This window comes from Poeciliopsis prolifica, unplaced genomic scaffold (assembly GCF_027474105.1).
Source record: "Poeciliopsis prolifica strain line A6 unplaced genomic scaffold, Auburn_PproV2 SCAFFOLD030, whole genome shotgun sequence".
Classification (NCBI taxonomy): Eukaryota; Metazoa; Chordata; class Actinopteri; order Cyprinodontiformes; family Poeciliidae; genus Poeciliopsis; species Poeciliopsis prolifica.
The window spans coordinates 6,233,827-6,256,346 of record NW_026562405.1 but is presented as its reverse complement, the minus strand read 5'-3'; the positions used below and the strand labels follow the sequence as shown (position 1 = coordinate 6,256,346).

Here is a 22,520-nt window from a genome sequence, read left to right as displayed (position 1 = left end):
GGATTATATTTAGACAGAATAGGAATGTCAGTACTTACGTCGTGATTGTTCTCAAGATGCTTTTCTTTCCCTCTTTGTCCACACCAAGTGCACATCATGACAGTCACTTTTTGACTAATACATTTTTGAGAGAAAAAAACATTCTCAAAATGTGACTCCACCCAATTTCATTTTCCCTCAACTGTTTGTCAGAAATTAGAGAAAAACAAATGCACTCTCACAAAATCTGGCATCAGCTAATGGCTTTGACTCACTGCAAGTGAACTGACACAATTTCTCATATCAGTCATCATATTTTCCCTTTTCATCCAACCAAACACCTCCAGGAAACTTTTCAGTCAGGTGTTTGACGCACTTCTAATTGATTAATCTGGAATGACTGATTTCCTCACCTCATCTGGCCGAATGCAGAAACCAGACGGAGAAAATCCACTTCAGCCACGACATGTTCATTACTGAGCTTCTGTTTTTGATGCATAAAGTTCTTCAACATAACCAGAAATGGGCCAAAAATTGTACTCAGGTAAGAGTAACACTACTTCAAGAAAATGTAAGAAATAATTTACAATCATTTAATAAAACATGCATAATCAGACTGACCCAAATATACAGTTAAATGGAAATGTTGGTATTTTATGGACAAAAATGACAATAATTCATATAAGTAACAAATGTTTGCATTTTTTTTCCCCCCAAATCAGTTTCTTTCAATAAAAATCTTACAAAACTTTAACAGAAACTGCAGGTGTGAGTCTGTGTCTGGTGAATTTTTGGTTACATTTTTCATGTTTGTTTTTCATTCAGTGAGTAGAAAATCCAGAAATTATATTAAAGGAAAAGTAGAGATACTTCATAACAAAATTACCTTAGTAAAAGTAATAAGTACAGCATTGTAAAAAATACTCCTAAGACTACATTTTTTAAAAAAGTTACTCAACTAAATGTAATTGAGTAAATGTTATTAGTTAAAGCAGAGCCTTTGCCAGTGTGACAAAAGGTTTTACGAATTAATCTCATTTTAAATACATTTCTATTCTAGTTCTATTTATTATGAGATTAATTGGGTTTAATCACGGAACAAAACTCAAACAACTCTATCATCTTTCCAAAAAATCAGCTGAAAAACAAACTAAACCACCAAAGCACTTCTGAAAAACCACCTTTTAAATTTAACTGAAAAATTACCTGAGTATTTATTCCATCTGTTAATCCAAGTTTTTGGCTGTTCGCTGGTGGAATCCTACATTTCCTGTCCAGAATCATAACATCACCACATAATTCACTACATTTTCTAAGATAGCAAAATGAGAAAGAGTTAAACATTATGAAAACTTGTTGACTATGCATTAAATAGCATTTCAGTTTTATTTCTGAGCAATTTTAAATTCAATTTATCACAAGAAGAGTTGAAAGAACATCTCTATTTGCGTCCTTCGTTTTCCTGGTCGTCTTCTTGTCGAAGATTTTATCCAATAAACTGTGGAAACTAATTTTATCCAGCAAACAAACAAAAAAAAAAAAAACGTTGTAATAAATTTTTAGAGCACATTCTTTAATATTTGCTGTTATTGCTTAATGTGTCACCCCCAGTCAGAGTCATGTGAAGGACACAATCAATCCAAAATTAATATTTGGTAACGTAGAGTAGCAGCAAATCTTTAATAAAGTTGTTATACTTGGAAAGAAGGGATAATTTCCACGGAATGCATGACTGGGTTGCACCTTCCATTTCTCAATGAAATGGCATCTGGCTGGGTGTGACAAGGACTTTAAAAGCAGCGTCAGCACAGTTATCAAGCAGTGCATGCTTGGTGCCAATCAGACCGCTTTCAGCTCGTCATCTCAGGAAGAGAAACGCGACAGGAACAGCCATGAGTCTCGACCTCAGTTCAGGTGCAGTACAAAAACTCCAATATTAGCTTTTTAACACAGATCAAAAGTACTTATTTAAGTTTATGGCATATAAATCTTTTCGTTGATTTTAAAACTGGGAGACGTTTTGGTTACAGTTCCACCATACAAAGCTGGTTTTGAAATAATAAATATTCAACATGCTTGAACTCGTCTCAGGTGGACATAATCCTTAAAAATATGAAGAGCACACAACTACGCCCTAACTGAATGGATCAAGATTTAAAAGAAAACTGGCTGCCATTAAGACACTCAAAGAGCTTTATGATTTCAGGCTTTAATGTGGGAGGCCTCACGGCATTAAAAGACCTTTTCGGTTTCTTAAACCTCAGTTTGGTCAATTTGTGGTGTGTCAGACTTGGCTGCATGGCAACATTTACAAGAATAGCATGTTTTCCTTTTTTCCCTTTTTCTGCACCAAAATACTCTCCTTGTTAAATCACAGATGTAAAGACAAGTTTTGTGAATAAATCAGACCTTTTTAAAACAACATAATTTATTTCAAAGAATTTGTGCGATTCTGTCCAAGACTAATAATGGAGCACCAATCATCTCCATTCTACTTCTGAACTTAGCGAAATTACAAAGAAAAAAACAAACAAATGTTTTTTGCACTTTTATCAAAAAATGGTAATATAACAAATCTGACTATGCAATTTCCCATCCTTGTTTTTTCTTTATACCTTTTATTTTGTTGCTTATGTGTTCTGTAAAATGATTTTGCCTCATGAGAAAATTGAATTTTTGCTTTTTTGTGATATTCAGATATTTTTAATCATCAAACAAATGATTGTTTGATGATTGCACAATAACAATAACTCAAGTTCACAAAATCCATGCAGCTTTCTTTATCAACATAAAAAGCAAACTTCCTCAGGGCAGCTTAGCAGAAACACAGACTTCATCTTAAGAAAAATCCAAAATACTTCAGCTTTTACATGCAGCTATAAAAAATCTTAATCAATGAATGAAAACAGACGTATTGCAGAGCGGACCTAGCTGCGGAGATGATGATTATCTCTGCAGAGGTTTGCACGGTGATATTAGACTTAGATGAGTCTGAATATGAACAATTGTTATTTATTTGTTCTTTTTGCCCTTGAGTAACTCTGAATGCGTGTCTTTCTTTAATTGCATGAGCCTTACAGATTAATGCAGAGCAGCTTTCAGGCAGACAGGTGTTTCTGCCTCTGACATGTCCAGCCGCCAAGAACAACAGAACACACCTTGAAAGTGTAACATTAAACTTTCCAGGCAACTTTGTCAGATTAAAATTGCAACTTAGTGGCTTTTACAAGTGTTGTAATTCGAATTCGATACAGTGTTGATTTGCAGAATGTAAAAACAGATTTTGAAACATTAATCCAGCAAATGATTCACCTGCTAATGGAATAAGCTGGAGCTGTTTCTGATGCTCCAGGTTATTCTTCTAGAAATGGATAAATATTTTTATTATTCTATCTCTCAGTAGTGTTTATTTGGGATTAAAGAAAATCATTAAATCCATAGTTGCTGAGCAGTGAATCCGCTGCTGTGTTCAGCGTCTGGATTAGAAAGGTCGAGAAAAGGAAAAGCCAAATGAACAGCGACGTGGCACGATGAAGATACGATGATTTATTTAAATTGACTTGAACATGAGTGTTCACCAAACTACAGACGTAAAACACACAAATCCTGCACCTGACAAAAGCACTGAACTGAAATACAACATGAAACAGGTGAGGGGGAAACTAATCAGGAACCAGGTGAAAAACATGAGCTGAATTAACAGGACAGACTACAGGAATAAATTCAAACAAGAAATTAAACCAGACATCTGGAAGAGCCGTGTCAAATTTATTTTCATTTTGGGCCAAATCAAAAACAGGAATCTTCTTAAAGTATTGATAAACTATTATAATATTAATAAATAGCTGCCTGTGCTGTAAAATGAAGCATCTTCTTACATTATTCAATCACTCCAGGATTTCACCATTGATTTAGTGATTTTATTCTTTTGCAAATGAAGTCACTTTTGTGGCGCTAATTTATAAATATTTTAAAGGAATTTTACAATATTTTTATTCATGTATTACATTAATTGTGACTTTGTTAACCATTACATCAATCACAGACTAACCAAGAACTTGACATCAAATAAAGTTTTGTGTCGTAAAAGTACAAAATACTGCCCCCTACAGGTGAGAGTTAAAATTTACAATAAACTTACAGTTATGCATTAACGGGGAAAAATGTAGGAATATGTTGATTTTACGTGAATTTCCACAATTACAGAATCACAGGAACTGGATTAATATAAATTAGCATCTGAGCCTTGAGGGCCACACAGAAAGCTACAGCGGGCCATGTTTGGCCCCCGGGCCTCGGCTTTGACACGTGATCTAGAAGATAACAGACTGTTCAACACAAGTGAAAAGAAAACCAAACGAGACCAGGGGTGAGAATTAGATAAGACTAACTGAATCAAAAATCTCTTTTAAATTAAACAAATAGAAAATAACACAAAGAAAGAAACAAATACGAACCCAAACCCACAGATAAACAAGCAAAAGCCTGAGATGATTGTGTTTGGTTTTCTCTAAACATTTTGCTGTTAAGGTCTGACATTTCTAATCCAGGCTGTTCTGGAAAAGAGAATTTTTTTCCTAAAAGTTCTGGTGCACAGCTTTCGTGAGCAGATTAAATACGTATAAAAATACGTTTTTAACATATTTTCATACCTGCCCCGCCATTGACTTGAAAGACATGTTTCTTTTTTCTGACACAACCTGACCACATGGTGAACTTTTCATTATTAAATCTGCTTGTAAAATAATCTTTGCCAGATAATTAGAGAGAAGCTGTTTCTTTTCTGGGCTGCAGACATTTCCTCTGAGCATCATGTTAACACACGCTGGATGTTTATGCTTCTGAAGAGATTCTGCTGGATGATGTACATCCAGCAGCTGCAACAGTTTTTGGATGTTTATTTGGTTGCATTTTAGCCAGGATTTTCTAACTAAATAACAGCATTTAGTTCTCTGGAGAATCGGTGACCTGTGTAGGCGTTGCTCCTTTTTAAAAAGCCAGAAAAAGTAAGTGAATTACAAGAATTGGAATCAGAATTCACAACCTTAATGCACTAATTTGATAAGCTTACCTGTAGCTCACTTTCATTACACACTCATTCGTAGTTACACAATAATTAACAGGTGGTTATTGATTCATTTAACCCAAACTTTCTCTTTATTGTTCTTTTCTGGGGTAAAATCCACATTCAGATGTTACTCAATCTGTTTTTTGTGATTGGATTTATTTACATACAGTTCCTTATCCTACTTTCTCTGCATGAGGTTTGTGGATTTCTGCAATGTTTGCACAACTCTTGAGGGTGTTGCTGCGGAGGTTGAGGAAAGGGCGTGCTTCATTGTACTCTCCTGTTTTTGGCATGCCTTGTTCACACAAGCTGGGATGAGTAAATGAAGCAACCAACACACCCAGTTTCTGCTGTTAGAGTATGTCAGCAGACTTTTGACAGATAGTTTGTAGTAGAGTTCAACACTCACCACTCCCTGTCTGCATCCAGCAGCCCTGAACAGGCAGGATTGGTTTTCAGAACAATGAGGCTCACAACCATCAGAAGCACTTTGCCCTCATTAATTACTCAATGACATGACATAATTATAACACTTTAAAAATAATTTAAGGCATCACAATGTGTTGTAGCACCACAAAAACCAATAATGAAACAAGCAATAAACATAATATCATGTCAAATTCCATCATCAAAATCATCAACATGCATCAAATATGTTGGTCAATGTTTAATTTATTGTGGTTCAAAAGCATCTCTAACCAGACTGGTTTTTATTCTAGATCAGGGGCATCAAACTCATTTTTATATCTTAATGTTCTTAAAGGGCCAGAATATTTAACCAATTAAACTGTTAAAACATCAATAACTAGCTGTTCTTCCAGGATTTTGTGATTGCCCTATTGTTTTTTGGGTTTTTTTTGCAATCAAAATTGTATATTTTGTGGTGCCAATTTTGAAATATTTGTAAGGAGTTTTTTTTACAATATTTGTGCTCATGTATGGTGTTAAACAAGATGTTTTATTACTTGCCGTATCAGTCACAGACTGTAACTTGATATCAAGAAAGGCAGATACAGCAGCCGCTTAAACTCTGTTTTCGACCAGTTCTGAGAAAACTTGCTGTAAAATCTGAAAAATTAGCAGATTTGTTAATTTTGTGTACATTTTTCAGATCTGTGAAAAACCGGAGGAACTTATTCTTATTTGTTTTTCTTCTCCTGTTCTTGTAGTTTTCAGATCAGTGGACCTCCACAGTGACACCAACAACTATGAGCATCACACCAGCGAGATCTCCGTGACGGAGCTGATCGTCAGACGAGGCCAAGCCTTCAAACTCACCCTCAAACTGACTCAACCGTTCAACCTCGGCTTTGATCAGCTCATATTGACTGTGTGGACGGGTTGGTGCCTTTAGATTAATTGTTTGTGTCTAGGCCTGTTGCAATAAGTAGTAAATCAATTAATCACATGTTAGATTAAAAGAATCTCAATAATTTCCATCAGTATGATTTATTGTTTTTCTCCTTCTACCAAAAACTGGATGCTTTGTGTACAGAGACTTCATAAGTCTTTTATTTGCTGTTTTGTGTTTTGTTGATCTATTTTTGATATTTCAAATGTCTTCCAGTTCCATCCAAACATCAGTTAAACCTTTTAGTTTTTAGTCTTTTAGTCCCTTTGTGTGGATATTTATCCATATTAGTTTATCTCAACAAATTTCAATAAAACATGTTGAAGTTTGTGACAAAATGTGAGAGAATAAATAGAAAACTTTATATTGCTCATTAATGTTGTGGGAATGTGTAATTAATTTAAAGCTAAATATTTTTATAGATATGTTAAAATTGTGACTACATTGTGACATGGCATGAGACACATAATCTGTGAGAAAATCCATCTCCTCTGCCTTCTGCCAGTGTTCCCAGTGCTAAACTGGGAACAACCGGAGCCATGAGGAAGGTCTTAGCGATGTCAATCATAATCTGGCGTAGCGCTGCTCTTCCCCTTCCTCATGCTCCCTGCTGCTACAATTTTTCCCGGTAGAAAGCGTCCGTTGGGAATGCTAGGCTAGTTAGCGTAGCCACAGATGATGACAAATAAACAGTTTTCCTGTAATGGTAAATTGTTTCTCCACTTTTAGTACATTTAGCATCGAGTACATGAGCTTGATTGACAGAATTAATACAATCAAGCTCATGTCTGGCTCTGATTGGTTGTTTTTGGTCAAATTTTTCACAGATTATCTTTTTCATCATAGCAAACTGTCACAACACGGAGAGAGTCTAACAAATATGTAATGTTTTTTTCTTTAAAGTTACATCCTGCACTTTTAATAGCAATTTTTATTTGTATTGGGCCTTTAAATTTATTTGTTTCATAAAGTTTCATACATTTATTGTAAAAAACTGGTACAGCATACAGAGGATTGCTGCCTTACTTCCTCAGTCGTGTCTGTTTGCAGGAAATGATTCATCAGAGGATCTGGGGACGAAGTCTCGCTTCGGCGTCCCGGGCCGGTCGCTGCATTCAGCCTCAGCCAAGGCGGTGTGGAAGGCTGAGCTCCAACGGGGCTCTTCTCCTGAGACCGGAGTCTTGGTTCTGATCATTTCACCGCCAGCTGACGCTCCCATCGGCGAATACACTCTGTCTGCCAGCCTCAAGGGAAAAGAAAAGGTTTTGGCAAACTTTTCTGTCCTCTTCAACCCGTGGAGTTCTGGTGAGTTTGTGGGTTATTTTATTTATTTCTTTGTTTTTGAGTGTGAGGGGATGAAGTGAACTTTTCAGAAGTTTCTAAATGAACTCTAGTTCAGTGTTTCTCAGGCTCTTTCAGGCCTCTTAACCCATTTAACACACACTCATCTAGGAGTGTGTTAAATTATCGAAAAATGTCTGATTTCATATTGAATGTGTTTCAACAGACAAAGACTTGTACTTTTTCCAGAGGTGTTTATGTAGACATGTTTACTCACTGCAGACCATTTTACAGGAAAATATCCAATAAAGTAGATTGTTATCTTTTAGATATTCAGACTTGGTCCAGATATGAAACAACTCAATTTCAACATAGATCTAAGTTTCATCCATAAGAATTTCTCGCTGATTTTCCAAATTGAGTTGTTTACTATTCATAAATACTCTATATAACCCCTCTAAAAGCTGATACGTCTCCCTTCTAACAGTTATTTTGTGTTGTCTTGAGCAGTTTCTGTATTATTTGACTTGCTGTGCAGAGGACTGGGTGTTTCTGCCCAAGGAGGAGGAGAGGAAGGAGTATGTGCTGAACGAACAGGGAATCATCTACAGAGGAGGCGGGGATTCCATCTCTCCAATGTTCTGGGACTTTGGGCAGGTACAAACAAAAATCAAACTCATAAATATAATAAAAACTTAATGTGTTGTCACTGAACTCCTTCAAGACGAGACTAAACAGCCATTATGTTCATTTTTTAAAAAAGAGAACGTTTATTGGATTGTTGGTGCTAAATTTTCAGGAGCAAATTGTCAATTATATTTTCAGAAAACCGCAGTTCACCTCCGGTGTTCAGATTTGATCACTGTGGATAAACGACGGATTAAAAGTCCACCGTTTCTGTCTTTTTGTCCAGTTTGAGCAGGGCATGGTGAGGATCTGCATGAAGATGCTCGACCTCAACACCAAACACTGGATGAATCCAGCTGAAGATGTTTCTGCTCGCTCCAACCCCATCTACGTCGGGTGGTCAGCGCCATGGTAGGCCACAAACCTCCATCAGCATGCGATGAAGGGCGCATGCTGATGCAGTTTGGAGTGCCGTAATTTTCTGACAGCTTGTGTGGTGAAAAACATAAAGTCAGAAAAGTTTGAAAGAATAATGAATGACACAAAAATGAATGATTTTTATATCTCAGCATGCTTTAGTTAGTTTTATAAGCACACTTTATAGTCCCAGTTATATCTTCATTGATTTCTTCATTTATTTCATTTAACAAAAAAAATGTTTCCTCAATTTTATATTTTGTTATTTTGTAAGTTTCAGTTAGCCATGGTATCTTTTTCTTACATTCGGAGCAGAAACCTAAAACTTTAGATTCATGTTTATTGCTGAAGTGAAAGCGTGATTCACTTTCCTTCAGGTCAACAGCTCTGATGAAGGCGGCGTTGTGATGGGAAACTGGGGAAATGACTACAGCGGCGGTTTCCCACCTACCCACTGGAGCGGCAGCTACGCCATCCTGAAGCAGTGGTTCAACTCCTACTACCGCTCCGTCAGATACGGCCAGTGCTGGGTGTTCGCCGGCGTCATGTGTTCTGGTAAAGTCTGACTGTCAGCTTCTCCATTCACTGAAAATATTCAATAAAACCTGCAACATATAATTACAATAAAGAATATGTTTTTTACATATTGTCACCATGTTGTCATGGTTTGTTATGGGACAGATAATCTGTGAAAAGATGAATCGCCTTCACCTCCCCTGAAGAAACGCACCGCTTCCTGTCACAAACAACCAATCAGAGCCAGGAGGAGGGGCTTAGAGCTGTCAGTCAACCTCGTGTATTCGCTGCTTAATGTTCTGATGGCATGTGAACAACTCCCCATAACAGAAAAACTGTTTATCCACCAGCAGCGCTAAGACCCGCCTCCGGGATCTGATTGGTTGTTTCGAGTCAGCACTGGGAGAAGCCAGAGATCATTTTTCTCAGATTATCTGTGTTATACCAAAATGTCACAATATGATGACAGTTTCAACAAATGTATAAAAGAACATATTTTTTAAATAAAAGTTATACATGCAGCTTTGAAAATCAAAAATAAGGTCACTACAAAAAGATCAAAACAAAAAGCATTTTCTGAATTTTTCATGCGTGGTTTCAGTGATGCGGCTGCTGGGTATTCCCTGCCGTGTCGTCAGCAACTTCCAGTCGGCTCATGACACCAACAAGAATTTGACTATCGACAACTACTTTGATAATAACGGAGCGATGGAAAAGGAATCCAGAGACAGCATCTGGTGAGAGGCTCAGTATTTACTGCTCTAAAGACGCACAGAGTCTGAAAACCTCTCAGTGTCTGAATATTGTGCTCTCTTTTTAAGGAACTTCCATGTCTGGGTTGAGGGTGGATGAGACGACCAGACCTGGCAAAAGACGGGAAATATGATGGCTGGCAGGTTGTGGATCCAACACCACAGGAGGAGTGAGGTATGGAAACCTTCCCTCTGGATCCTGAATAAGTACAATGCAAAACAAAACATCCTGCGATCCACTTCATTCTCATCAACTTGTTGTTTGTACTCATGGCAAACATAGGGCTGAACGTTTGAATAAAATAACTTGATGATGTGTTACCTGTGTGTCTGCAGGTCTGTTCTGCTGCGGCCCGGCCTCAGTGACCGCCATCCGGAACGGAGAAGTCAATCTTAAATATGACGTCCCGTTTGTCTTCGCGAGGTCAACGCTGACTCCGTTTACTGGCTGGTGAGTAGAGTAAACTCTGAACCACACCATTAAAAAAGAAAAGCTTGATTGTTTCTGATGGGTTTTAACGGCCTTGCCAGGTGAGAAGTGATGGATCCAGGATGAACATCTATTCTGACACAAAGTCAATTGGACAGAACATCTCCACCAAGGCGGTTGGCTCGTACAAGAGGATGGACATCACCGACACCTACAAGCACAGAGAAGGTGGGCTCACCTGCATGGTCAGCAGGGGGCGCTCTGTGTTTTTAAAGCTCTGATTATCCACAAACTGTTTACCATAAAGATCAGCCTAACATTTAACATGTCTAATACTCAATTAATGAAGCAAATATTATTCCAATCGCATTTTTTATAAAGTACAACATAGATGAAACATCACAACACTCATTATTTTAGAATGAGAATGAGCTCAGAACACACACACACACACACACACACAGATATATATACATCATTATAATTTTGAATAGATAATTGTCTGCTCAAGATTACTTATGTTTTATTAACCTAGTTTAGTCTGTCTTTACTATCTGTGCTACTGGTGTATAAAAAAATAAAGATAAATCCAACACCAGTGGAGGAAACCTGATATTTCCAGACTCAGATTAGCTGATCATGAAACTGTTGATGCATTGAAATGCTGTGATGAAAACTTGTTTATTCACTTTGACCGACCCGATACAGGAACTCTGGAGGAACGAAAGGTCTTTGCATATGCTCTTGACAAAATCCTAAAGGGATCAACGATGTGGCGGGATGCTGCCAGTTCTGATGACAGGGCTTCAGCATCGGAGTTGACCACATTACCTCCACCTGATCCTTCACAACCACAACTGCTCATCCGATTTGAAGAGGTAGCCTTCGTCCAGCTGATTAGATGTCTTTCCTGGCCTACTGTTATGAGGATGAGAGTGAATTTTCACTTTCCTCCGATTCCCAATGAAGTCTCCAAGCCGGAGAACGGCAAGGATGTGAACCTGAAGATGATTCTGAGCAGCAGCAACAGCACCACCAGAACGTTTTCCATCAACATCAGCGTCCCAGGCCATGAAATACACGGGCGAGCCAGTGGGGAACATCCAGACCGAGGTCACAGAGCAGAAGCTGCTGCCGGGGAAAGGTCATTGCTTTTCTTTTTTCTTTGAAAACTTGGATCTGAAATCGAAATCTGACAATCATGAACTCACCGTTGCTTGTTTTTTTGGGTTTGTTTTAGATCTGATTGTCCCTATAAAGGTCCCATTCTCAGTCTACCACAAGCACATGATAGATCGCCGGACCATGAGTATATCCGCCGTCATCACTGACCTACAGAATGAAAACAACGTCTACTTGGCTACAAACAGAGTTGTGCTCACAAACCCCCCACTCTCCATCACTGTGAGTACAGAAACAAAAGTCACCTCTTCTCCACCTGTTAAAGGAGCAGTATCATTTAACCTTCCATCATGCTTTAATGTTATTCCCTCATCAAAAACAAACCCGGGGTCGCCTTGATTCTTTTATGCATCTTTGAGAAATCCTTTCATCTCCATGGCAAACATTAAGCTGTCATAAACGCCTAGTTGGACCTAGCCCCGCCTTCAAGATCCTCCTCAGAGTTCCTTCAGACTAGCCAGCAGCAATTAGCAAACAGCTGAAGATACACTATGTTTTACAGTGTGGAACTGTGCAGTGACATTTTTTTTGTTTTATTTATGAAACTGGATCAGATCTGGTTCAAACATATTTGTCCTTTTTGTCTTTTCACCAGGACTCATAAGTTTGAGGAAAATATATTTTTTTGCATTTTTTTCTTATTGAGATATTAATCTCTTTTTGAGGTCAAAACAGTCCATTTAATTCTTTTAGCGTTAGTTGTTTAGCTGATTAAAGCTGTTTGTGTTGCAGGTGTCTAGGGAAACCAAGGTGAACCAGGAACTGACTGCTGAAGTGGTTTTCATGAATCCTATCAATGAGATCTTGAAGGATTGCTCTATGAGTCTGTCTGGAAGTGGACTCGTGATCGGGGAAGAAATAACCAAGTGAGTATGCATGATGGAACTGCAATATTATTGCAGAAATGTTACTTATGATGGTTTTTCAGGCATTTAAAATATAATTAAATATAATCTGCTAAACTGAAGGTTTTCTACACTGCAATAAAGTCTGAGAGGGAAACATAAAAGCAAGTGTTGATTAGCTAATATTTGCTCAAACTATTTTGAAATTGCTTTTGTTCTGCTTGCAGTCTTCCAAATCTGCGGCCAAACTCCAGATTCCGTATTGCAGTCGTTCTCCTTCCCTACAAGAGCGGAGAGCGGAGTCTGCTGGCCAACTTCAACTGCAGCTCCTTCAGAGACATCAAGGCCAGCTGCATTGTCAACATTAAACCTTGACTTTCTCACATTGTCTTCCTTTAAAGGCAAGACGATTGAAATCAAGACAGATAACAAAATATATAACACATATTTTAGGTTTCGTGGTTTTGTGTAATCTGGGATATTATATGTTAATTAAAGCATTGCAGAATTTCTTGCTCATCTAGAAATAATTTATTTAAGGATGTTTTAATTTTACTTTGAGTCTTAATGAAACAATATATAAGAATTAGCACAAATTGTCCTTTCCAGAAACTAAAGAAAGTTTTTCCTGCAGTTTTGTACTTCTGTCTGCGTTGTTTCTCAGGGATTTCTCTTTGTGATATGTTTCCTGAGTAATAAATTTCCAAAACATAAAATGTCTTCTCTTTGTAATGCTTACTTGTGCAACATTTTGTCTAATTAAATAACAAAAACCTATACTCTAGTTAGGATGTGTAATTTTGTGACACCGTAGCATTTATAATCAATTTAAGTTGCAGTATGTTGTTATCATGTTCTGTGACTTGGGATTTGTCTAATTATTCACACTATTTATTACTCTTTTTTCTTTACTTTCTTAAAAATTGCAATAATTTAATAGTTGCCCTCATATTATAATTGTGACAAGACAAAATTTGAAAATTTTTAAACCAGTGTGCCTAAATGAGAGGATTGCAGGCATCTGAGAGAACGAAATGAAATTTAAAATTTAAAATTTAAAAATGCATCATTTCTAATTTTCAGGTTAATATTCAAATAACGCGAGACCTGCGCCTGGAACGTGACTTGCTTCCCAGACCAGAAACGGTTTTTCCCTGAAATAGAAACCGACCAACTGCTGCGCTCCGTCTGATGATGCGTTCACGGCTGTCCACAAAATGGGACACAATACAAAAACGTGTCAACGTTTTGGTATTTAAAAAGAAGAAAACAAATAGAAAATGGTGTATCTTTGTTTGAAAAACATTCCAATTAATAACACTTTCAGTTCTCAACTGAGATTAAAAAACAAAACAAAAAAAAAAATAAAATAACAAAAAAAAAAAAAAAATACAATAACGAGATAAGATGCAGGAGCCCGAGTTCATATTCACATCCATCCATCCATTTTCTGACACGCTGGGGTCAGGAGGTGCTGGTGCCTCTCCAGCTGTGTTCCTGGTGAGAGGCAGGGTCATCCTGGACAGGTCGCCGGTCTGTCGCAGGGCCACACAGAGACAAACAACCATGCACTCACACACACACACCTGGGGAGAATTTAGAGAGACCAGTTAACCTAACAGTCATGTTTTTGGACTGTGGGAGGAAGCCGGAGTACCTGGAGAGAATCCACCATGCACAGGGAGAACATGCAAACTCTGTGCAGAAAGATCCCGGGACGGGAATCGAACTCAGGACCTTCTTGCTGCAAGGCAACAGTGCTTCATTTTCACATTCTTACAGCCAATTCAGTTAATCTGTGCGAAAACTGTGAACATTTCTACATTCACTGCACACTAAACAAGAGAAAAGATTCAGTGCTTCCTGTTTTATATGTTTTTCCTTTGATTTGTGAAATCACAATAAAATGTTTCAATTTCATAGTAAAATTAATTCACCAAAGCCATTTAAAACCAGTTAATGGTTTCACTATTTGCAGTTGTAAGAGCCAAAAAATAATACCATTGATTATAAATCAGTCAGTATGAATGTTTTATTTTTACTTTCTTAAATAAAATGATTTTGGTGATTTTATTTCTCCATGTGCTTTAGATTAACAACAACAACAACTACTCATAATAATTTAATAAATTAATGTAAAAATAACAGCATGGAGGGTTTTCCAGGGTGTAGACGTAATGAAAGTCAGTTAGTAATACATAAATAACTAAATATCTAATTACAAATGAAACTAAAAACATAAGCATTAAGGTATTGATAATTCAAATGGTGAAATAATTCATTATCCATTATTTATATGTTATATTTTCAGTCAAACGTAAAATTGTCGGAGGGCGGGACAAACTGCCTTTACTGAGGTGATTGGTCTAGACTGCAGTGGAGTTGCTATGCAGGTAAACCATTTTAGGTTTGGGTAAAATTTAAAATTATTTTATTATGGATGGTAGCAAAGGAACTGTCAAATAATACAATAAAATTAAAAAAAACCAATTGAAACAGTTACATATGACAATAAATACGATTTAAATTGAATTAATTACTGAAACATTTAAATTTGTCATTAAATTTATGTATTACAGTTTTAAATATGTAAATATCTATTTGGGAAACAAGTAGAACTTCAAAACAGCGGTCGGCCCCTGGAGGCGCAACGCAACGCTTATCACATACATTTCAGACGTTCGACACTTGAAAGGGTCCCTGAACGCACCGCTAAAACGAAGTGAAACCGATAAGTTAGCCTGCGGCTCCTCCACCAACCTGAGAAGTTACTAGATCCAACCGGCTTCTTCTTTCCAGAAGCTCCGCTCAGACCGAGGACAACCTCGTGTCTTTAAACCGGCAGGACGACCTTAGAGCTCACAGTGATGTTAGCGTTAGCTGGGCTGACTGACAACAACTGTAGCCGCTTTCCAACCAAACTGCGCGTTTTGAAGAGTCGGAATCCCCACAGTCACATCAACCAGCCGGTAAGACGTGCTAACGTTACAGAGCTAAGCTAGCCGTGGCTAGGTTAGCTGCGGCTAGGCGGTTAGCTTTCATATTCACCCCTCAAAACACAAACATCTCTATTAAAAAACACCCACCATAAGCTGCATTATTCTGAGCAGTTAATGAATTGTTTTAGTTTCGGTAGGATTGAAAAATGTTAGTTATATCCTAGCTAACGTTAGTTCACTGAAAAACAACATAATCATAATGACTTTATTCACTCGCTTTAAGTCCTAATTTAATTAAACTGAGTACATTACACAACAACAACATCTATAGCCTGTTGATCACTGATATAAGGAATATTGCGCTATAAATATTAATCATTTTTATTGATCTCGTTTTTCTTTCCTTTGATTGGCTTGTATATCAATCAATCAATCAAATTTTATTTGTATAGCACATTTCAGCTACAAGGCATTTCAAAGTGCTTTACATCATAAACACAAAACACGAAGGCATGCAACATAGAATAAAATACCAAGGTTTTTTTTTTTTTTTTTTTTTTTTCCTTTCTCCTTTTCCTCCCTTTTTTTCCCCCTTTTTCCACTTTCCCTCTTCTTTCCCTTTCTTCCCCCTTCCCTTTGACACGGAATTTAAGCGCCTGTTACCGCCGGACTCCGCCGTCCGTTTAACCACGGGTATTCGCCGGGCCCCGTTGCCCACAACAGGAAAAAAAAAAAAAAAAAAAAAAAAATTACATACATATCCACAAAATCAAATCCATACATATTACATTTCAAATGCAACTCTAAACAGGTGCGTTTTTAATTGCGATTTAAAAGAAGTCAGGGTTTCCGCTGTTTTACAGTTTTCTGTTTCCAAAGTTTTGGTGCATAGATGCTGAAAGCTGCTTCTCCTCTCTTGGTTCTGGTTCTGGGGATGCAGAGCAGACCAGAACCAGAAGACCTGAGAGGTCTGGAAGGCCTGATTGGTGCACAAATGTAAGAACAAACCGTTCAGTTTATTCATAAATCCAATTATAATTAATCCAATCATATAATTATGGTCAAATTATACTGTTAAATTAAATCCTATTAATTTAACAGTATTATTATAGATTATAGAAATCCTATTATTTCTATAATTACTTTTTAAAGATAAAAAGTAAAAAACTTGGAACTGAAAGTAAAAGTATAATAACAATATCATAAGAAGAGCAGTTTGACATTGAAGATTTATGCAGGACTTTCTCTGAATAACTTGATTTTCTTTTTTTCCTGGAACAGTTTTAAAGTGGAGAAATGCCTCAGAAACAGAAACCCAAGTCTTGGACAGAACTAAAGCAGGCAGGAAATGAATGTTTCAAGACGGGCCAGTATGGAGACGCCACCAACCTGTACAGCCAGGCCATCAGGGAACTGGAGAGATCCAGTGAGTATTAATGCGCCGTTTTCTATCAACATGGCAGCTTTTTTAGCAATACTGAAAAAACAATGATACCAATGATGATAATAAGTATTTTTTAAACACCTCTATTGATATCACAGATGATATTCCACATTCCACACCCTCTGAACGTTTTGGAGGAAAAAAGCCTTGACTCTTGTTGAATTTACATATCAAATGATGAATATTTATTTCTCTTCTGGGCATCCTGCAGGGAAAATGTTACGTTTTAACCTGTTGTTGTTAATCCACAGATAAGAAGAACCTGAAGATTTGGCCATCCTGTACTCCAACCGAGCCGCCAGCTACCTGAAGGACGGGAACTGTTCAGAATGTGTCAAAGACTGCGATACGTAAGAAGTTTATGTGTCATTTTTCCAGTTAATCTCAGTTCTTAACATTTTTACTCCTTCTTCCCAGATCTTTTTTATTTATCTGTATGTTTGTTTTTATATATATATATATATATATATATATATATATATATATATATATATATATAATATATATATATATATATATATATATTATTTCTGATGCAGTGACTTGTTTTTGAATATCTTATATTGATGACAATGAAAAGTTTCAGTATAATTTTAACATTTCATTTCACTTCATCTATTCCAAAGTAAAAACTCGTTTAATCCAAGTATCTTTAAAGAGGATCTCCAGTAGCAGTCAGTGTTACTGACTGAAGAAGCCTCTGACTGAAGATAGTTACATGTTTGTTTGGCTTTTTGAGATGCTAATCAACTGCTCTCTTTATGACGGTCAAAATAAATCAGGTAATCACATGATGAATTAAAATGAGCTCAATAATTCCCGTTTGGATGATTTATCGTTCATTCTGCTGCTTTGGTCTCAACCAGACCTTCTTCTGAAGGACAAATATGTTTACAGAGATTTCATAATTCATTTTGTTTGTTTTGTTTATTTATTTTGGATATTTAAATGTCCAGGTTTAAATGTTCATTACAACTTAAAAGTTATTGATCTTTGAGAGCGTTGTCTCATTACTATCATATTACTGTTGTAACTTCTGGGACAATTTACCGTCCAGAAACATTAGTTATTATGGCAAAATACCTAATGCAGTTATGGCTGCGGTTGTAAACATAAATGGTTTTCTGTTATGCATCTTCACTGGCCGAAAGAAAAGAGCAATAATTGCTCCATACATCATTGCCTCAACTAAGAATATGAATAAAAATCCAAAATTAGAACAAATCAAACTAAAAGGACTTTTCTTCCAGTGACGTGGTTCTGCAGAAACGTTTCATCTTATCCGTTACATACGCTGACGGTTTGATTGGATCTCTGGCCCGTTGGAAAACAGGCGTTTGAGTTGTTCACCTGCAGTCTGCTGGTCTTCTCTCAGGTCTCTGGAGCTGTTCGCGTTCAACGTGAAGTCTCTGCTCCGACGTGCTGCTGCCTACGAAGCCTTGGAGCGCTACAGACACGCTTACATCGACTACAAGACCGCCCTGCAGATCGACTACAACATCGCAGCAGCTCACGACGGCACCAACAGGTCGGGAGCCGCTGCTGCTTTCAAACCCCGACAGATAAAACGGCTTCAGCCTCTCAGGACGAGTTTAGGAAAAATACGTTTCTCTGCTCAACATCCTGATGTAACTTTCTTTGAAACTGTAGTTTGACTTATTTTTGTTTTATGTCTTAAAACAAATTAATTATGTTTATGTTTTTCTGGTTAAGTGGTCCTTGTGTTGTTCTGATATTTAATTTTTAGCAGAAGGATTTTCTTTACATATTTGTTTGAAAATGTGACATTATGATATGAGAGAGATAATCTGAAAAGATGGTGCTCCCTGTGTAGAAACAACCAATCAGATAGGAGGCGGGTCTTAGTGCTGTCAATCAAGCAATACATGGCGCTGCTCATCCCTCCATCAGCTTTACATCTACAGCCTCCTTGTAGCAGCATGTTGTCATTTATTTTGCATGAAAATAAAATCCTTTTTTCCTGTTTTCTCAGAATGACGAAAGCGCTAACAGAGGCAGACGGCCCGACATGGAGGGAGAAACTTCCTCCCATCCCCACCGTTCCTCTGTCGGTGAGGGAGAAGCTCGCCCAGCAGGCTGCAGGCAGCGATCCGAAGGCGAACCCGGCGCCACAGCAGAACGGCATCAAGAAAACAGACAAACCCGGTCAGCACTTCCAACTACAGCAACAGAATAAACTCACCACTCATTTCTAACAGATGGAATGGGATCATTTTGCCCCAATTTACTGGAACTAACAAAGGTTTATATAGATAAGTCCCCCTTTTTTTTTCTTTTTAGCACCAGGTGACAAAGACATGAAGAAAGCGCAGACCCTGAAGGAAGAAGGCAACAGTCTGGTGAAGAAAGGGGAGCATAAAAAGGCCATAGAGAAATACAGCCAGAGTCTGAAACTCAACCCCAACGAGATCACAACCTACACCAACCGGTGAGCTGAAAACGTGTTTACATGTAAATAAACCAAAACGCAACAAAGACCAACGCCAGACGCCTGTGACCAGCATTTATTTACTCAAATCAGCCCCGCCTGCTCAGAAAGGATTTTCATGAAGGTTTGAAACCAGAAACTATCAATTTTGATGATAATAAACAAGTTCTTCTCATTTGACACAGGCTGTGATATAAATCTCAGCTTAGATATTTATATCACTCAACTGATCACAGGAGCCGCATTTAATCATAATGTCAAATTTTCTGATATTTGTTGATGCTCTCATAAAACAGTGAAGATAGTAGCAAAGATAACATTTCTCAGCTTTTTTAAACACCACGATGGGAATTTATTGAAACACCAATAAATCAAAATCCTCATCGTGATGAGAAGATTTTCACGTTTTTTTTTTTTTTTTTCTCTCTCTCTCACCTCAGACAACAAACATGGCGCTCTGCGGCAGGGTTGCCAGATCTGACAGTTTCCAGCAAAACGCAATTTAATTTTTTTCTTCTTGTGTGGCTCATTCAACTTTAAATTATGAAGTTGTTCTGTGATTTCTGTTTTACAACACCTATAAGTGTGACACTGAATTAATCGACGGCTATAAATCATAGACATAACATTCGGCAGATTCTTGAAATTTCAAACTAAATGAATTATCGATTGCCTGTTGTGCTCAGGGCGCTGTGCTACCTGTCGGTGAAGCAGTACAGAGACGCCGTCAGGGACTGCAGCGAGGCGCTCAGGATGGACGGCGGCAACGTGAAGGCGCTCTACCGGAGGGCGCAGGCTCACAAGGAGCTCAAGGTGAGAGCGGCACCTGGCTGGCCTGAGGTTTCAGAGCGGAGAAGAAAAGCTGCAGTCATCAGCACAAACCAGGATGTAACGATGCACTGGTTACAGCTTCAGATGAATTCATTTGTTATTGTGAAACACTGACATAAATGTACTAAATTATGCATTTATTTTATAACTCTTTACAGAACACTGAGATACACCAACAGCTTCTCAAGCTTGATCAAACATAAAAAATAACTTTTATTTGTTCAGTCAGTTCAGTTAGGAGTAAAACAAACAATGAAAAATAAATATAAAGAAACTGAAACTGACCACTTTGGTCAAATGTAATAAACTCCAACAAACCTTTTTCCAAACGGTCCAGAAATATAATGTAAAATAAATAATAAAGCACAATGTCACACAGAGCACAAAGTATAGAATTAGACTGAATAGATTGGACACATGATACTTGATCTGTAATCAGATTGTCTGCAGAAAGTTTGTTGTGAAAAATGTTCCAGGTTTAAGGAAAACAAACAGCAGCTAAAAACTGGAACTATGGAGAATCCGACTGCCCACAAATGAAAATCGATACTTTTTCACGAAATAATATTTTTTATTTGACTATAATATGAAATGTACCCTGATGTCACAGATGTGGATTATCTTGATCTGTCTTCCTGAAAGAGCCCGCATGTAGTTAATACCACGGGTTCTGCAGACGCCTTTGATGCCTTTGCATTTGGATCTTTAGTTGATGCGTTTGGATCAGTTTGTCACTGAAACGTTTCGTTTTCCTCCCTGCAGGACCTGAAGGCCTGTGTGGACGACCTGAACGTCCTCCTGAAGGTGGAGCCAAAGAACACGGCCGCTCTGAAGCTGCTGCAGGAGGCGCAGAAGAAGAAGTGAGACGGCGTCCGGAGCGGCGCCGGGATCCGGTCGTTTGGCCCGTTTACCCCCCGCCAGAATAAACCTGGGTTTGAATCAGGACGCTTCAGTTTGACCCGACCGATCTCCAGCTGTTCATAGTTTAATTGTAACAGTCAGCCTCTCTGGTTCAGTATTTATGTTTATTTATATCAGCTGCAGTTTTTCCACCTTTCAGCCTGTATGTTTATCAGCCAGGAGCTCAGAGAGAAAATATTCATCTCCGATCCACGCAGAGACGAAACATCTCTTTATTTAGCAGCTAGTGAGCAAAAGGTTTTTCCATCCTGTTTATTCCACTGAATAAATTCCCAAACCTCTTAATAAAATACTCCAAACACTCAGTTCTGGTACCAAACGGCATGAAGCCGGTTCTGTCGGCGAGTGGATCGGGCACGATGAGTCAGCAGAATTATGGACCCAGATGTAAATGAGGCATCAGTGAAGCAGGTCGGACATAAAATCTATTTTTCAGATCGGGGATCAGCTGTGGATCTGATCTGAAGTTGTTTCTGTTTCCTCTGATTCTGAAAGGAAACGCAGTGAAAATACGCCACATGATTTCATACCTTATGCATATCTGCCTCTTATATTATGAGAAACTTTTCAAACACTCCAGAAACCTGCAGTAAGTTAATATTCATCAGGAGGAAACAAACTCAGAGGCTGTGCACTGACTGCATTTTCTAGACGATCGCCGATTTTGATGAGATGCAGATTCCAATTTATTGCTTTTTGTCCTAAATATATGAACATAGTTGCGAGGTTGGCAGCCGTGTGGTGACTGTCGGTTGCAGCGGCATGCAGACGTGACCTGGTTGGTGTCAGCAGAGCCAAAGGCGACGGCGGCTGGTTCTGTGACCTGTGCTGCTGAGGTAAAACCTCGGTGGATCAAACTGATTCGTCATCAATCATCTGACTAAGAAAATCTGCTGATTTGTCGGCCCATCCTTGAGAATTCCTGAATTAGCTCATTTGCATCTTTATCTGCTTCAGAACAAAAAACAATAAGGAAAATCCCCCAGACTGAAGCGTCTGCTGAGGATTAAAATATTGTCAATAGTATTTCAAAGCTGCAGAAAGTTGCCAGGTTTAAAGATGAAACCTGTCAACAGAATTTCTCTGAACCTCAAAAGATTAATATCGATTTCAAACTATAAAGTTTTAGGAGAAAACGGAAAAGAAAATGGAGAAGCGATTCCTGAGTATCAGATCGATATGAATAAAGTAAAAAATAAGACAGATTGGCTGTGATGATGATGATGATGATGATGAAATTTCATGATCTTCATGTTTTGCTCTGATTTTATTTCTTTTCTTTTGGTCTCCAGTTTTTGTTTGACCGCTCATCACGGGAGGATGTTGATCTTTCAACATTGAAGTTCAAGAAGTTCCTCATTTATTTGAGTTTTTGTAATGTTTGATAAAGCATTGTTCCAAACTATATTACTATATCAACACATTTGTTTGCTATTTGCTTCATTTCTCGCTGCTCTGAAGGATCGGGACGTTTAAAACTTCCTGCCA

At 37.9% G+C, this 22,520-nt stretch overlaps 1 protein-coding gene and 1 pseudogene across 1 annotated transcript; both read left to right on the top strand.

The window, feature by feature from the left end:
- Positions 1 to 1,812: 1,812 nt before the first annotated feature.
- Positions 1,813 to 13,106, top strand: LOC129372783 (protein-glutamine gamma-glutamyltransferase E-like; annotated as a pseudogene).
- Positions 13,107 to 15,156: 2,050 nt separating this feature from the next.
- On the top strand, positions 15,157 to 21,333 carry LOC129372892 (mitochondrial import receptor subunit TOM34-like). Its single transcript, XM_055050459.1, is given in 8 exon segments — positions 15,157 to 15,417; positions 16,669 to 16,817; positions 17,083 to 17,181; positions 18,207 to 18,359; positions 18,825 to 18,997; positions 19,133 to 19,280; positions 19,967 to 20,093; positions 20,874 to 21,333. Coding segments are annotated over 7 exon segments (936 nt in total). The 5' UTR covers positions 15,157 to 15,417; positions 16,669 to 16,683; the 3' UTR covers positions 20,976 to 21,333.
- The last annotated feature ends 1,187 nt before the right edge of the window (positions 21,334 to 22,520 follow it).